Genomic DNA, 17969 nt, shown 5'->3' with positions numbered 1-17969 from the left:
GGGACAAGGAGCTGTTCTGACCCAGCGACGCGACACGGGGCCGGCCCGTGACCGGAGCGAAGCCTGCGGGACGGGATGGGCAAGCCCCTGCCCGGGGGGAAAGGAATAAGGAAGGAAGAAATGGCATCCCGGCTCCCGAAAATCCCGGGCGTGAGTCACGGCGGGCGGGGAGGCGCCGGGACTGCCCGGCGGCGGCGCCCCCTGGCGGCGGCGGCCGCGGGTGTTGTCACAGGCCGGAAAGTCCCTGTGCTCTGCCGGTGGAAATCCCCGGTGGGGGTTTTTTGTGTTGTGTTTTCAATCTGCTTTTTTTTTTTTTTTTTTTTTTTTTTCACCCAGGCGCTTAAACAGAAAGGGAAAAAAACAAGAGGCTGGGCTCAGCCCTTCATTCCGCAGCGGCGGCAGCGGCTGCAGCAGCTCCAGCGGGAAGAGGGTGGAGAGAAGGGAAAGAAGGAGCTCCGGCGCGGTGGGGGTTGATGGATTCCGAGCGCGGCTCCGTCCCACCGCCTCAGCCTCGCTGCTGAGAGGAGTCGCGGCAGGATCGGCCGGAGGAGGAGCCGTCCGCGGAGAGGTGAGCGCCGCTCTGGGCAGGGCACGGCGGAGCCCGGAGCGCTTTTACAGGAGGACGCCTCGGGGACCAGGCGGGTCTGGCGCGGGCTCGGCCGTGCCCGTGCGCCGGCGCCCGGCCGGGCGGGGACGCTGTGCCCGCTGCTGCCGCCGGCCCGGCCCGGCCCCGCGGGGCTCCGCGCTGCCGCGGCTCGCAGAGCGGGCACGGCGCGGCCGAGCTTGCTGCGGGTGCCGCGGGGAAATCCGCCCTGGAGCTTCGGGCTGCTTCTCCTGGGAATTGCATTGTATTGTGTCCGTGCCGCCTTGCACGCCCAGCCCCCAGCGGAGTTGTAAGTCAGGGAACCAAGAACGCGGAACGCTTACTGCGTGTAAACCAGTCCTGTGGGATCTTTAAAAGAGCCTCGCTCCTCATCTTCCGATTTGGCGAAGAGTAGTACTGTGTTTTGGTTTGTGCCGAGCAAAGACACAGGCAGTTTTAGCACTTTATGGAGAAGTTTATTACTTGCCGGTTTTCAGATAGAGGACAGAAAACGAAAATAATGTATGAAACCATTGGTAGATCTCAGAACAGTATTCCGCTTTCCCGAGCCCAGCATCCTCAGCGTTACACCTTTGGAAAGGATGCTGTCTCTAATTATTGTTTGCAGCTGTTCCTTTCTGGGAATTCCTAGTCATTGCTTGTGAGAAGGTTAAAGTAGCATAGCACACAGCAAAGCACAGTAGACTATAAACTAATAAAACTGTAGGTCAGTTTTTTACTTTTAAATCTCCAGCTTAGATGTCAGTTGAATTCTGTTTGTTTCATCACATTGATTTTGAAAATAAGTGTTGCTTGGCTTTTGCCTTGGTTCACATTTATTGCTGTAAATAGCACAGGCAGTAATTTCCACATGTGGAGGGGAAAAAATGCTAGTAGAACATAGTATCGAATAATGTAGTTTCAGTGACTGCTTCTGTAAACTCAGTGCTTTTTGTTACTTAATGCTGGAAATAACCATTTCAAGAGGCGATGCCGGTAGTGCTTAGTCATGTGATTAGTCTTTATTAGTGTAAAAAAAATCCCATTGACTCAATATTTCTACTAACATAAGTAAGGAATTCAATATTTTGGTCATCTCAGAGCAAAGTAGAGCTGTGGTTATCACACAGTTTAGTAAGGAGTTGTTTATATTTCCTTTTTAGGCACATTCATACATTTAAATACAGGATTACATAAATAGCATGTGTAAAACTATATGAGGAAAGTGGATGAGAAAATACACAATTTTCATTTTAAGGCTGTGTGCTGATGGGGGAATGATAAGAATATGCCATCTTTATTACCTAAAGAAAACCTTTTCCATATGTTGCAAGATATGACAGCTCTGCACACGGTCCCTAGTGTTCGTAGGGCATGTGAATGACATCACCCTAAAGCTGGGCTTTGTAGCATCGCCTGTTTCATCTGCCTCTAGAGCTTGTCATGTTATCCCGTATCTCTCCATCAGCTGGTTCTCAGAGAGGTTATAGAGCTCAGCTCTTGGCACCTGGAGTTTGAGGTCCCCTCTCACCCTGAGAGGGTCTTTCCAAAAGCTTTGGCTGGGCATTTGGAGGTGGATGTTGCCAATGGTGGTGTCTGGGTGAAGAGGAGAGAGCAGCTGTTTACCTGTGGGGAAGGAGGTGCTGAAGCCCTTCTGTGCAAGAGGGGTCTTCTGCCTCCATAGACGTGGGAATGCCTTCCTGGTCACTCTTGTTAGGTTGGAGTTCTTCTTCCTCTCTCCATGCCTCCAATCTCCATGAGAAAACGTCCTAATAGTGGCATAAACAATTTTTAGTTGTTTCTTGTATCCCTGTACTTGTTGTCCAGAGACTGATACACGTATATATGACTTGATACTTGTCCTTAGATTCATAATCACAATGGTGGATTCTCTTAATATGACTAGTTGTACTCTAAACATTTTAAGCATGCATACTTTTATTTGTCTTGGTACAAACTTTGCTTTGCTTTTAAACAAAGCAAGAATGTTTGTGGACAGCATGGAGAGTCTCTCCCTGTAAGAACAGGTTATTGTTGTTATTTTTGTTCTTACTGTAGTGCACAGGGTTTTTGAGGGATGTGGTCTGTACGTTTGGCTCTTAACTAGCCACAAAGTTAGTGTCCTCAAGTGAGGATTTCATTGAGTGTAGCAAGTTTGAGATGTTATTGGTTTCTTTTTTTGTGTTTCCTGCTATACCCCATGAGGCCAGAGTTACTGAAGAAAGGGATGCAGAGCAGCAAACATTACATGTCCTACTGTGGAAATATATAGGGGGTTTTGAGCCAAATGGAAATCCTCTGTTGTCTTACCACTGAGTAATAGTGGCACTGCACCCCCACACACCAGCACAAGCACTTCTGAGCCATAGCTCTACCACTTACAAAATAAAAAGAGCCTCAAGAAAAGTAACCTAAGCCTGTCCTCGAGTGACAAATTCCTCATCTACCCTATCTGGCCACTGTAAGTATGAGACTGATACTAGCACAGCCTGCAATTCTTTGTGCTTTTTCTTTACTCTACTGACCATCACTACTCAGAATGTATGAGCTGTGGAATCTGAAATGGTCTTTAACTGCTTTTTTTTTGGCATGTTATCAAAACAAGAGTTTGAAACGTCCTGAAATTCAGCAAGTGCATATGGGATTACAGTGTACAATTATCAATTAGCTAAGTTTCCGGGATAATTTTCCCTTCCCTCGATCTTGTCTTCTCTTATCCTTATTTTTATTTAATTGCTTTTTTTGAATGATGATGCAATTTCCTTAGTTATGCATAAATCCTCTTCAATATCACAGTAAATTATATCAGCAAATGCGTGGGATAAGCTGATCAGTGTCTGTATCTGATTAATGCAGAAAAGTTAGTGACTATGAGCTTTAAAAAAAAAAGTTATTTATGAAAGGCTGCATCCACTCTATACTTGTTTTAGGCAAAACTTCATCAAGCATCCCACCCTGAAAGTGCCTTCTCAGTCACCGCACAAGTGATAGCACAGTGATAGAAGGACACTAACATGCCAGTAAAAGGATCCTTTTGCATTTCAGATATCTTCTAGAAACATGGCTGGCCAACACATCCTTCCTCAAGCTTTGTATCAGAGCAATATGCTGAAGGCTATGGAGATCAGAGAGAGGATACCTGAGGACCTAGTCAAACCTCCCAGTGGAATAATTCATCACTTCAGGACTATGCACAGATACACAATAGAAATGTTCAGAATGTGCCAGTTTTGTCCCCAGTTTCGGGAGACGCTTCAGAAGTCCCTGACTGACCAGGCTACTCAGACTTCACTGGAGCGCCACAGGAAGCTCAACTGGTGCAGGGAAGTTCGGAGACTTGTTCCTTTGAAGACTAATGGTAAGTTACGAGCAGGTCTTTGCACTCACAGTAAAACAGGTCATACAAATGTAGCGCCTTTATTAATAGCATCTGAGTTCACATTACTGAAACAGAAGTACATGGCTTTAAAAATGTGCTGCCTTTCAATCTGTTTTGAAGTTAAAATTCTTTCCACATGATGTGCTGTCCTGAGGCTGTAACAGACCCTTGCTATACCACAGTATGTGAATATTGTGGAAATTTCACAGATATTTTCAAAATATCAGCAACCTATGGCACTTCAGAGTCAAGAACAAGGCAGGGAAACCTGATTTGGAATCTAGTGGCTTCCCATGAATCTGACTGCTACATGTCGGCTGCCTCATCGGAAGTGCCAAGCATCTTTTAATGCCAGGGAAGAGGAACCTTCAAATGCTTTGAGTGACCAGAGATGCATTCCCATACATATTTAGCAGAAGCTAATATCCTTCCAATAGGCTCTTCCGTTGTAGCTGGCAGGCAATGCTTGCTTGCTGATCCAGCTTTAACAACAGTGGCGGCAATAGCACTCAGAACATGGAGCCTCCCAGGAACCTGACACTGCTGTCCCTGGGGTCAGCACTCCATTCTGGGGCTGCTCCCTCATCCTCAGCTCCCTGCCTGGGTTTGCCAGCTCTTGCCTTCCCTCAGGGCCCACCGGTAACTCCCACGTGTGTGTCTTACACCCATCTCCGTGTAACACAAATTTTGCAGTGCCCTTCTCTTTCAACAGTCGGTGCTGGTTTCAGGACTTGAATTTTGGGTTACTCTGTGTGTATATTGCATTAAGTGCTACAAATGAAAAGGCACAGCAGTAGTGCCAAGATTTCCTGAACAGGTTATGTTTGTCCACAGTCTTGAGCAGGAAACCTTGGCACATGACTGTAAGACTCACCAGGCATTTTACATTCAGTGGAGGAAAGATTAGGTAATGGCTATGACTTACAGTCACACAGCTGCAAACTTGGGACTCAGGATTCCTTACAGCACAGGTTGCCCCTAACCAGGAACCACAGACTGGGACAGTGAGGATTTCAAGAAGATGAAAAATACATACTCTTTGCTCAAAGAGCAGATCACAGCAGTTATGGAAACACTAGGTGGGGTGGACCTGCAGCATTGTTGAAGTTCATGTTGTGTTCTGGGTGTGCTTCTTTTCATATCTGCTTGTGTACACGTTGCCCTTATCTTCCTAGTCCACATTTTTTCCTTTCCAAGTTCTGCCATATTTCTCAGTCTGACTGTACACAGCTGTGTTGTACAGAAGCCATAAAAATAGACCCATTGAGCAGATGTCACTGCCCAACCTAAAACCTGATGCTGATGTGTATGTCTGTAACTGTTGTAGAGGCACTGACCTTCTGGTGGGCTTTTTGGGCTGCCTCCGCATTAGTGTAAAATTCTCATGACTGCAATTAGGCGTGTGCACAGAAGTCACGGAATCCTGAGCTTTGGAAGGACAGGAGTTGCAGTCAGGGCAGGCAGTGCTTTGCACGTGCTGGGAAGGTAACATGACTTCAAGTGTTGGATCTTAAAAATCTCACTCAAACAGATTTTCTAGGAAAATGGACAATGTGCACAATTTTTGTCCAGGGCAAAGACTAACAGTTTTAGAATCCCCCATCTCCGGTCAATGCAAATCCTGCAGGGGTTAACACTGGACAGACCCTTGTTGGCGACTACATTCCATTCAGCACGCTGACCTCCTTTGTCTCTTGTCCTTTGGCTAGTGTTACATGTGGGAGTAGTGGACTTGGATCCCACCCATGAGCAGGCATACCTGTATGCGAGGTGCTGAAATACTAAGGCAGCTTGAGGGAAGGCAAAGCAAGATTTGTGGTCTCCCCATCCACTGAGCAGACAAAGAACTTGGCTCCAGTTCAGTGTTTCAGGGTCATTAAGTGCAGGAGTAGGAGTGGCTTTGGAAACTTGTGGGTTATGCAAAGTAGTTGCATAGAAGGACCTTTGTAGGAGAAAGAAGGTAGATTGGACTGTAGGAGAGGATCTCTGAAAGAAGTGCAGAAGTTTGGAGAAGCCCTGTGTTATCCCATAAAACAACTTTTTTTTTTTTCTCCCATGTGGCATAAAAAATATTTTTTTCAACATTTAGCTGCTTAACCTGTAGATATGGGAGGAATATGTTAGTTCTCTCGGTTTACAGTGGACTTTCTTCAGAAAATTCTGGGGTTTTTTCTGATTAAGGTTGTAGCTGTTGAAAACAGAGAAAGTATCTCCTACAGGATCTTATGATGTATATTCTACCTAATATGTGTGTGAATCTGTGGAGTGGTGGGGTTTTCTTAATTAAAAAAGCCATTTTGAATCACCACATATTTCTTTGCAGACATCTGAATGGAGACAGAAGGAAAGTGGTAGGAGGTACAAAAATCGAAACTGTTAGGGTTTTTTCTTTTTTTTTTTCTTTTTTTTTTTTTAATTTAAAAATTCCAGCACCTATTGGCTGTAGAGATTTCACTTGTATAATGAATTGGCATTCATTCCAGCTCGCCCAGCCACACCCCCTGGGAAAGTCCGAGGGAGGCCACGCTGCACCCACAGAACAAAAAGTACAACTGTTGCTCAATTGCTAGTCAAACGGTGCGGGGGAATTCCAAGTGCTGTGTAAGGAATTTTGGGCAGTGCTTCTAAATAAAGAACCGAAAGTGAGCTCTCAGAGAGAGAAAAAATTTAGTCTTATCTTTGCTCTAGATTTTGCAGAGGGAAAATTTTAATGGGATTAATATGTCATCTTTCTTGGTCAGAAGGAAACACAGTCAGTTTTTCTGTCGTCTTGGCTGTTCCCTGATTTTTGAGCTCAAGTAAGCAGCCTGCAGAGTTGAAGTAAGCTTTGCAAGACAGCATTCAGAAAAAAAAAAAAAAAAAGGCAGTTGCAGGAACCGATATGCACCAATCCCGTAACAATTTATGAAGAATTGAGTAGATTTCAAATTATATCTAATTTGGGAACTGGAGTCTGTTGTAGGCTCTTCTCTGCAATTTCACAGAATAAGTAGCAAAAGTGTTTACAAATAGTGTAATTGAGCTCATCATGTATGTGGCAAACTGGGTTTAATTCTTTTGTGGGAGTTTTTTGGGTGGGTTTGTTTAGGTTTTTTTTCAGGTGAGAAAAATCTAGTAGCTTTACCAGGGTTGATGTCTTCTATTCCAAGAAAATTGCTGTGGTTTCTTAGCATTATGTGAATCTGTTTACCACTGTGGTAGGCATCAGACCTAGTTTTGCATCTGAGGACATGTCAGTAATGATTCTTGGATGTCTCCCTTTCAGGGGAGACGTCCCCTTTTGAAGAAGATAGCTAGAGATAGAATTTGAAACCCAGACATGAGTGTATTTCTTGTCACACCTTTTAATTATGTTAGTTAGCTCCTCTGAGTCTCAGTTTCCCTTCTGCAACTGTAGAATATCACAATCCTTCCTACCTGTAAAGAGAAATTTTTCAATGCAAGGAGATTGTGTAAATAAAAATCGCATCAGTTTTTCATTGACTTAGTTTTAATTTTGTGTTTTAAAATCAGCCCTCTAAATAAATGTAACAACCCAAAACACTATAATTTCTGAGAGGAAGGCCAGAGGTGTTCCTATGATTGCTTTACATAAATCATCTACCATTCCCTTTCTGTCTCCTTTTTTTATTACAATTCCTCCATCAAACACAGCCAAGTGCCAAGCAGTGCTCATCAGAGGATGTGAGGTTTGGTGTTACTATAATATTTTCTTGATGGTTTCCATTGTCTCAGCCTCATGCCATTGGGTGTATATTTGTATAAACACCAATGAGGGAGAGTTACATCTTTTTTTTGTAATTTTATGATGACTTTGTTGTGTTTAAAAAGCTATTTCAGCTATGTTTGACATTTGTAGTTGACCCCAAAATTTAGTTTGTGATGTCAGTCAAAGGGATAGATAAGTAAGATAGGTAAGGAGCATTGCTGGATGACAGCTTAACTTGGACTGGTACAGAGACAAAACCTGTAGGGAGGGAAGGTTTTGTTTTTTCTGTCTCTGAAAAGAGACCATATCTCAGGTCTCCTTCTCTACAACCCTTCTGTCTGAGGCTTAGAGAGAAGTGCACAGGGAATATGCACATGTGTGGTGTAATTCTATGTCCCACAGGCTTGTGGCATTTTATTTAAGTAGCCGTTTGAAAATAATGCACTGTCTTTTTTTTCCAGGTGATGGAAATTGCCTTATGCATGCTGCATCGCAGTACATGTGGGGTATTGAAGATATTGACCTTGTCTTAAGGAAAACACTGTTTAGTGCTCTCAGGGAGATTGACACACGGAACTTGAAGCTCCGCTGGCAGCGAGAGGCTGTTAAATCCCAGGAGTTTGTAGAAACGGGACTCCATTATGACACCCGGGTAAGGCGGCCTGAGGGAGTGGTGCTGTTTTCTGAGTGCTCACCAGCATGGCCTCGCTGATTCTGTTTGCTTTGTGGCTTCACGGATTCTGTCATTAATGGAGAGCAGAAATAGTCTTCCTTTGGAGGAAATGGGAAAATGTGATTATTGGAGCACTGCTGCGCTGCAGCTGGTTCCTGACCTCCATCTCTTTGAACCATGGGTGACAGCTGTTTCTTTCCTCAGAACTGGGAGGAGGAGTGGGAATACCTCATTGAAATGACCTCCCCAGAAATATCTGGGGCTCGAAATAGGCTTCCCTATAATGCGCTGGAAGAAATCCACATCTTCATCCTTGCTAACATCCTTAGAAGGCCAATCATTGTTCTTGCAGGTGAGTATTCTAGTCAGTAATCCCATGTGTTACCCTTGTGCTGTGTTAGTAATCTTAGTCAACAATTGTTGTTTTCAGGTAGATACATTTCAGAACACGGTGTTTTCAGCAATTATTATAAAACCCCCAGTATACCTTTTTTCTTGCCTGTAGCACATACTTATTTGTGTTTTCTTTTACTTCTTTATGCAGATAAAGTGGTAAGAAGCTTAGAGTCAGGCTCCAGTTTTGCTCCTCTGAATGTTGGTGGTATTTACTTGCCTCTCCTGTGGCCAGTTGAAAAATGCTACAGATACCCAGTTGTGCTTGGCTATGACAACATGCATTTTACACCACTGGTGACTCTGAAGGACGGCGGGCCAGGTATTTTTCAAGTACCTCCTTTGAGATTTATGTTACTTCTTCAAAACCACTCTGCTGATAAAGCATTTGAAATATTAAATCTGGTTTAGATTTGTATTTTTAAAGTTAAATAAGATTAATTTGAAATATATTCCTAAAATGTGAGCAGAAAGAGCTTTGTCTGTGAATCTGAGTAGAAACTAAAGGTTACCTTCAAGATATTTGTTGAAAGTAGAGTGCAACTCACCTGCTTGCAGGCTGGAATTGGTCAAAGGGTTACCTCTGCTTTATTATGTTCTGGCTTCCTCTTCACATTGTAAGAGAAGAAGCTTTGAAGGATGCAGTCTCCCAGCACAGTACCACTGCCTGGCAGGAATAATGAAATACATGCTTTACCATTTTTAATGCACCTCTTCTGAGTGGACAGCAGTTCTCTAGGTTCAGGTTACAGCATCATCCCACCAAAAGGCATAACAAACAAAGATCTACAATCCTGTTCAGGTGGAGAAGATAGTTGCTATGAGAACATTAAGACTATTGTGTGATGGGGCTAAGTTTGTGATGTAGCTGTGTTTGCAACCTCCCCCAGTGGTACCATGCAGAAACTCCTTGCTCTGCCCAGCTGTTCTCCTCACTCTCAAAAATTTAGTGGTATTTCCATGTGTTGCATTTTATGGTTATTCCTAACTGTTTGTTTATGTTTGTGTAAATATACATATACACACACACACATATGTATATATATATATCTGTGTTAATCTATCTTGTTTCCCCACAGAAATCCGGGCTGTCCCTCTGGTCACCAGTGAGCAAGGCAGATTTGAGGATTTGACTATGCACTTTCTGACAGATGCAGAAGAGAGGGAGAAAGAGCAACTGCTAAAAGACTACTTGATAGTGATAGAAATTCCAGTGCAAGGCTGGGATCATGGTACAACTCATCTAATAAATGCTGCAAAGTGAGTGTCATTCCTGTTTCCTCAAAGTTATCTTATTTACAGAGGTGGGAAAAGCTGGGCAGCCCAGTGTGCCATTTTGGTCTTTCCTTCCTTCCTAGGTGGCCCATGTGTTTACTACCTGAAGTATGAAACATTGGCATTATTGTTGATATATTTTCAAGTAGTATGAGCTAAGGCCAGTCTCAAATTTAAAGGCAAAATGTGTTCAGATTTAGCAAACTGAAACTAGCATTTTAGAAGAAAAAAATCCATTTGATCAGTTTCACTGACTTTTGGATTACACAGGAGGGTGACTGAGAGGTGGTTAACTGCAGGAACTAGTTCGCCCAAGCTCTTGTGCTTTATGTAAGGGCACATTGCATAATGGGCAGTTGGTGTAATTCCGGCTGCCCTGGGCAAAGTACTTGGCAGTATGTTCTGAGCACAGATGCCTCAACACCCTGGCCTGTTCCGTGTGGCAGCAGGCAGGAAGCTGTGGCCAGTGGAGGAACTGGCATCTCTGCTGGTCCCCCTGATGATTGAGCAGCAGTAACATGCAGGGAGCAGCTGGCAACACTCATCAGCTTCTCATATTCAGTGGACACTGGCAATGATGCCCAACCAGTCCCCTCAGAACTGATGGGGTGGAATAACTCCCTGTATCCGCTGTCTTTGCTTCCACTATGACTCGTAAAGGAGTCTTCATGCTGTTGGCTGCTTCTCGTGTAGGGGCCTTGGAAACTGAAGTCCTTCTACCCAAAGGATATATGCACACGTAAAGGGTAGCACTTGAGCTTCCCTAGTTGTTCTGCCTAGATGTGTTCCGGAGTATTGCCAGAAATGTTAGCTCCTCATCCTACCAACTGTGGCATGGTGAAACTCCAGTGTAGGATTTTCCCTGCAGCTGCAGGCAGAGTTAGGATGGTATGATAGATGCTAGCATTGCACACACCACACTGAATCCCCAGTGTTTGTTAGAAGAATTCTGCTGGTAGATACAGACCCAACAGGGCAGAACCAGGAACAGATTTCATGATAAACTGTGTCATGAAATGCTGAGCCCACTGTAGGAAGGGCTTGTTCTTAGTGTGAGTTAGTGAAGAAAGCCTACCTCTTCGCAGTTGAGCACTGATCCTCAGAGAAATTGACAATTTGGGGGACTTTCTGCTTCTGAGAGATTACCCATATTCTTTGTGCAAACAGCTCTTAGACAGAAAACACTCACTTAGTAAAGCCTTTTAAGAATATTTCTGTTTTGCATTGTGTCAGGACATTTATTTCAGATGTGAAAGTCTCCATTACTTGACACCTGCTTTTAAAATTATTTCCATTTACACCAAGAGTGGAACAACCCAGATCTTCTGTCTGAGTACTATGGATGTGCATTAAATCTACATTTCCTTCCCACATTGCTTGTATTTGCTTCCACCCCCACCATCTGCTCTTTTCAACCACTGATGCAATCTTCCTTTTTTGGCTGTCAGGTTAGATGAAGGCAACCTACCCAAAGAAATAAACCTCGTGGAAGATTACTTTCAACTGGTACAGCATGAGTACAAGAAGTGGCAGGAGAATGCTGAACCTGCTAGAAGAGAGACATGTTCCAGGAACAGACAGGATCTGTCACTTTCCCAGCTCTCCCTCTTACAGATGAAATGTGAAACGCCAAATTGCCCTTTTTATATGTCTGTGAACACCCAGCCCTACTGCCACGAATGCTTTGAGCAGAGGTCCCAAGGAAACAAAGGAAGAAAGCAGACCTCCAAAGCAGCACCTGAGAAGCTGAAGGCAGCTGGGTCAGGCTCCTCCCGTGGGGATATTTGTGAACCTGGGGGATGGACATCTGAAGGGCCTGTAACAGAGCCTCGCTCTGCGCCTCCGACCGCTCCCAGCCTTTTCCTGTACAGTGAAACCACAGCCATGAAGTGCAGGACCCCAGACTGCCCCTTCACATTGAACGTGCAACACAATGGGCTATGCGAACGCTGCTACAACTCCAGGCAGCTCAGTCCCTGCAACAACTTGGATGACCAGAGACACTTAGACTATGCCACATGTAAGATGTGCCATCAAAAGGCCAAGAGGACCTTCAATGGTATATGCAGCACTTGCTTCAAAAGGTCTACAGAGCAGTCCCCAAATGGCAGTCCCACTTTCCTGCCCACCTGCCACCAGAGATCAACATCTGACCCGTCCCAGATCTCACAGATCCTCCACCAACACTCCTGCTATCAGGGTCCCAACAGCCATGGCAAGGAGCCCTCACCACCAGCACTGCCTCCCAAGGAAAACAGGGGAGGCAACCTCTGTAGGAAACCTGGCTGCAAGTTTTTTGGGACAGCACAAAATGAGGGCTTTTGCACGCTGTGTTTCTTTGAGTACAGGGAAAACCATGGTAAGTGGAGACGGAGTGAGCTTTGACACACTTCGGCTGCATATCAGCCTCCTTTAGCTGTGAAGTTCTGCTTGTACTGGGTGATAAAAGGGCAGGGGGTGATGAAAAACAGTGTGAGGAGAAGGTGATTTTCTTTCTTTTATTATCCCATTTTCGTGGTTTAACCCCAGCCAGCAACCAAGCCCCAGACAGCCGCTCGCTCACTCCCCACCAGCGGGCTCAGGTAGAGAATAGAAATTGTAAAAGCTGGAGAACTCATGGGTTGGGATAAAGAGAGTTTAATAGGAAAAGTAAAAACCGCATACACAAGCAAAGCAAAACAAAGAATTCATTGCTTGCCATGGGCAGGCAGGTGTTCAGGCTGTGTCTTCTCCCATGCACCCTTGCCAGCAGGGCAGTGCGAAAAGCAGAAAAGGCCTTGGCTCTGTGTAAGCCCTGCTCAGCAATAACAAAAACATCTCAATATTATCAACCTTCTGCTCAGCACAAATCCAAAACACAGCCCCATACCAGCCACTGTGAAGAAAATTAACTTTACCCCAGCCAAAACCAGCATATCATAAAGGGGCACATTGTGAGAAATCTGTGAAATCTCTTGCAAAACTTCCTTTCAGCTTTGATGGAAGCAAAACCAACTCAAAAGGGGTGGCTTTTGATACCTCCCCATCATCCACTGCAGTCATGGTTTGGTATGAATTTTCTTCACAGCTAGACAAGTTGTAGAGGTTAGTGAAGGAAACGCTGTAAATGTATGGAAGGTACTGAAAATCAGTTATGTTAGCAAGGTGTTTAAAAAGCCTTGAAGAATCTATAGATCTTTATCTGTTCTGGATGTAACAGATATAAGGCTCTGGAGTAACCACTGTAGTTGTCTTGACAAGCAGAGCAAGTAGAATTTGACTGTTGGTAATTAGCTGGTATTTTGGAGTAACTTCAGAGTGTGTTGTTATACTCTACCTTGAAATCTTCCTTGGTAATACCCTGCGTGTGCATTCATGTGTGTTTAAGGACTGACTTTCAAAAAGGCAATAGTCTGTGAATAAATCACAGCATGAAATCTTCAATCTTTCAGGCTACTGCCCTGTTTCACAGGTTAAGAGCCCTTAGGTATAGAGCCTGGAAGGCATATATGTAAGAGAGAATTATTACTTATCTCTTCAGACTATTTCATTGCTGTTAAGTTTGCCGATACACATAAAGAAACATGGAATAGGTTGGGTTGGAAGGGACCTTTAAAGATCATCTAATTCAACCCCCCTGCTGTTGGCAGAGACATCTTTCACAACACTGAACTTTCCACATGCATTCAGATTAGGGAACTTCTGTGCCAGCTTGCAATACCTTATTTTCCAGCATTGCTCACAATGAAATTTTTTTTCCTTCTGATTGTGGAATATATAAGATTGCTTCATGAGACTAAAAGGTATAATGCATTTTTTCCCCTTTAGCTCTGTACCAATGTACTTCAATTGTCTGATGTGACTGAAATGGGGGAGGCTGAAATGGGTAGGTCACAGATGACAGTCAAAGCGAAGTCAAAGGTGAAATTTGTCTTGACTTCAGTGTGATCTAGGTTTCCCACTTAGGGCAAGTTTTTCCCAAATCCATGGTTTCAACAACTTATATGAAAATCAGGCTGCATTAGCACACTTATGTATCCAACATGAAGAAAGAGGTACCAGCTGGGGGAGTCTCAGGATTGTCAAAAACCTATGTTTGAGGCTAGCTGATATTTTTTATTTATTTTCATTTTTAGGGTGGGGAGCATTTTTTAGCTGTCTTGGGTCATCAGATCTATTGGCCACATTCAGACTGCTTCTATTCATGCTTTGCTTTACAGACAGTGTTTTGCTACGGCACCAGAGGAGATCTCAGAGGAAGTCTTCAGCAGCAGACCAGACGGGGAGCTCCGCTGCTGGCTTCCGTAACACGGTGTCCTGCCAGCGGCGCGACTGCGGCACCCTGGGCAGCACAATGCTTGAGGGCTACTGCCAGAACTGCTTCATTATAGCCCAGAACCAGCGATTCCAAGAAGCCAGAAGGACAGAAGAACAGCTGGTGAGACAGCCAGAAGTAAGTATGAACTTCTCAAAATCGTTCTCTTGTTTAGCGCTGCATGTTTTTCTCTTGTGGGAACAACTTGGGATCCATACTAAAAAATGGATCCTCAAATGGCTGCATCTTAACTATCATGGAAAGACAAGCATAGAGCATATCACGAGTTTTTTCTGCTGCAGTTGAGCAGTGCTCATAAAAAGTCATTCTCAGTTTAGGGTTGTCATGGCCATACTGAGTTTTATCTCTACTGCGATTTTGACAGAAATTCCAGTGGAAGCAATTGGACCAACAGCTAGGTTGTTTTATTGATTGGGGAAGGATTTTCGTTCTTACCCTTAGAGCTTTGCAGCTGTGTCAAAGGGTTCCAGTTGCATTTTTGATTGAGTCCATCACAGATTGTGTTTTTTCCAGATAAGGCTTTTCTAAATTTGGTTTGTTTTGGTCCTTTTAGAATTGAGGGTTGCCAAAGATAAAAAAAGCCAGTATTTTTTCCTAAGAAATGACAGAATTTGTGATTTTCTTTGGTAAAGCTCAACTTGGCTCTTGGTACTGCACTTTGTAGAAGTACCTGTGAACAATCCCCAGTTGGTTACCTATACAAACCACAAGCAGAGCAAAAAGGAAATGAAAAGCCATTTGTGCTGCCAGCACAGCAACTGACATTGTGTTTTGATATTTTTCAAGAGAACAGGTCAGCACAGAGATGTGCAGCGAGCAGCACTGAGTGCCCAGAAGAGACAGTGTGCTGTGGCTTCGTGTAGAAACAACCTGGCCTGCAGAAGTGATGACCTGTGCCCGGAGTGCCGGCGCCTTGGTCAGCTGCCACCGTCAGGGAGTGCCAGGGAGCCAGTGGCACAGGAGCCTCCCAAGCAACGCTGCCGAGCCCCTGCCTGTGATCACTATGGCAATGCCAAGTGCAACGGCTACTGCAATGAATGCTACCAGTTCAAACAGATCTATGGCTAGTGGGGAGCAAGAAAACAATACCAGCTACTTCCTTCCCTGAAATGGTGCTACGTCCAAAACACTTAACAGTCCTGGGAGTGGGAGGGTGGGGGGAAACATAAGCTGTCTGCTCAGATCATGTTTATTCCCAAGAATGGGAATAAATTTCTACTTCCTCTAAACACTGCATACAAGGACTGCTGGGAAGGTCACATTGCCTTCTGCACAGAGCTCTCGTTCATGACTAAGCTCCTACAATGCCATATTTAATTCTTGGACTTCCCAGTAGGAAGTGTGAAGCATTTGGATCCAAAGAACTTCCCAGTTCTGCTTGTTTCTCAATACTTCCCCTCTCCCAGGCAAGGAGCCATGTCTACTGTCAGAGGTGCAGGACTTTTTTGTGGTTGCATACATCAGTCCAGTAAGTCCTTCCTGAATGGGATTACCCAGGACAGAGTGATGCTACTTCAGTTGACATCTGAAGAACCATGGCTTGGTTTGCCCATGTCCTTGCTGTTCTTACAGAACTCACCAGGGTGGGAGCTCCCGTGGGCATTTAGGTTGATAACAGCAAGTACTTCTGTGTTTGCAGAGCCCTCAGCAAACCACAGCCAAAAAGAAGACCAGCACTGGTCTGCTCCTTTAAACTAGCCAGCATTTAGATACTTTCCCAAATTCCAAGACAGCTGGGAAGACAGAAGTTGCAGAAGAAATGCATGTGATGGTGAAAATGTATCCTGCCATTTCCCACTTGTGTGGAAGGAATTACCTCCAAGAGACAAGAAAAACCCAAAAGCCCTTTATCTTCACTTCTGAAACAAGATTGACTCTTGTCTCTCTTGCACTGCAAATGTCAGGAGTATGTGTGTGCTGTTCATACCCTCTCTCTCCATCTCTCTCACACTTTCTGTCATCCTTAATGTGATTCTGTTACCACGCAAACAGCTGGGAGTTCAGTAACAAGAATTCTTCAGGGCTGAGATTTTACTCCTGAAGTTTATATATCCATCTCTCAGTCTGCAATACTTTCTTTAGTAACCCCAGCTTTACCACTGTACCTGTTACCTGCTTCTCCCTTTTACACCTTTTCAGTTTTGAGCATCTGTTTTGCTGCTATGATTTTGGAGGTGATATCTCTTCTAACTTGCTTCTCAAGTTTAGAATCTTTTTTCTAGTTACTAAAAAAAACAGTTTCTGAAAAGAAAAAAAAATTAAATAACTCATCACTTATTTCTGTTAAATTTTATATATTTTTTGAACCTTAATGTGAACTTATGTTTTGTTAAAATATTTATATTATTTGAAACAATGCAATTTGAAATTTGCACAGCTAGGATTTTTTTTACATATATTTAGTCTAGTGTTTAAAGTTGCAAACTTAAATGTATAATTGAAAAACTTTCTCTGGTATAAAGAAATAAATTATTGAAGGATTGAATTTGTTTTTATATCTATGTGAGAGAACACAGTTGTGGATGGGACACTCCCAGAAGGAAGCCTTTCTGTTCAGCACTACCATTCAGCATGTGACTGCTCCTTGGTGCAGATGATGCAGCCAAGTGCTTTGAAGAGGTGATAGATAACTTGCTGTAAGTGGGTGTTCTCTCAGGAAGGGCTCTTAGTTCTGTTGAAGGACCTGGGTGTAAGGAATTGGTTCCTGTGAGTGCAGATTTTTCAGTCCCCAGAAGAATGAGTGTGGGAGAGATGGATGGTGCTGGAGCAACAAAACCTAAACTGCACTGACTTGCCTTGGCTTTCTGTGTTAATCCATCTGTTATTTCAGGAATTCCCAACAAGTGCTGCTTGAGTGCCACCCTCAAGGGAGGTGGCGTTGGCAGCACATGATCCCAGCCTCCACAGAGCTGTGTGTGCAGCCCCAAAAGCACAGACCAGGCCTACAACCTTCCATCTGCCAGGGACAGCAGGGAAGCCTTGACATTGGACTTGCTCAGGAGTTCATGAAGAGCAAGTTGCCAACCGCTGTTTGAAAAACTACATGAAAGCAGTGTTTTCTTCTAATCCAGGCTCAGCCTTACCCAGCCTCTTTGCTGGATTTCTTCATCATAATTGCTGTACTGGCACTCAGGTGTTTCAGACCTCTGCCTAGACAGGCAATACTGTACACTATCATGGCTTTTAGGTGTTGCTTATTACCTGAAACAAAAATACGAGCCCAGGCTGCAAACACCCCTGTGCAGTCGAGGACACTTTCCTAAGAAGTTGACCTCAGCTCAGTTGCTGTCTGTCCTGGTTAAATCTTTAAGCCATAGCCCAGCTCCCTCTGCACTCACAGAGCTTACCTCTGTTTTCAGAGCATACAAACTAGAAGTCAGCCTCCACCCCCATGAGCAGAGCCTGCTGGACCTACCAACCCCATCTCTACAGAATAATTCTCTTTTACAAAATCTGGCTGTTGACCAGTACCCACCTTACTCCTTCTTTACTACTCATGCAACTCATACATCCCTGTGATTCACTGAATTTTGCACCAGGCAGACACCTCAGTGGTGAAAGAACAGACAAATATTGGGAGGGACCTCTGCAGCCAGGCAGCAGGAGATGGAAGCAGCTCACGGCATCCACTCTCAGCAGCCA

At 44.2% G+C, this 17969-nt stretch overlaps 1 protein-coding gene across 2 annotated transcripts; it reads left to right on the top strand.

Moving 5' to 3' along the window:
* The first annotated feature begins 435 nt into the window (after nucleotides 1-435).
* On the top strand, nucleotides 436-16812 carry TNFAIP3 (TNF alpha induced protein 3). Of its 2 annotated transcripts, none has more exons than XM_030268135.4 (9): nucleotides 436-568; nucleotides 3629-3941; nucleotides 8133-8323; nucleotides 8549-8696; nucleotides 8889-9059; nucleotides 9817-9997; nucleotides 11461-12371; nucleotides 14212-14444; nucleotides 15114-16812. In XM_030268135.4, the coding sequence occupies exons 2-9, from the start codon at nucleotides 3644-3646 to the stop codon at nucleotides 15393-15395; spliced, it is 2415 nt and encodes an 804-aa protein (XP_030123995.4). In that variant the 5' UTR covers nucleotides 436-568; nucleotides 3629-3643; the 3' UTR covers nucleotides 15396-16812. The 2 variants fall into 2 exon arrangements, with proteins under 2 accessions (XP_030123995.4, XP_072783114.1); XM_072927013.1 differs by lacking the exon at nucleotides 436-568 and adding an exon at nucleotides 585-3044.
* The last annotated feature ends 1157 nt before the right edge of the window (nucleotides 16813-17969 follow it).

This window comes from Taeniopygia guttata, chromosome 3, assembly GCF_048771995.1.
Source record: "Taeniopygia guttata chromosome 3, bTaeGut7.mat, whole genome shotgun sequence".
NCBI classification, from domain to species: domain Eukaryota; kingdom Metazoa; phylum Chordata; class Aves; order Passeriformes; family Estrildidae; genus Taeniopygia; species Taeniopygia guttata.
Note: the sequence above shows the minus strand (reverse complement) of the source record. Positions and strands in the feature narration are given on the sequence as shown.

Bases quoted from the DNA above. Each gene is read 5' to 3' on its own strand.
- TNFAIP3 (XM_030268135.4), top strand. From the start codon at position 3,644: ATGGCTGGCCAACACATCCTTCCTCAAGCTTTGTATCAGAGCAATATG. The intron at 8,697-8,888 runs GTGAGTATTCTA...TTCTTTATGCAG, and splicing joins GCCAATCATTGTTCTTGCAG to ATAAAGTGGTAAGAAGCTTA. The intron at 14,445-15,113 runs GTAAGTATGAAC...ATATTTTTCAAG, and splicing joins AGCTGGTGAGACAGCCAGAA to AGAACAGGTCAGCACAGAGA.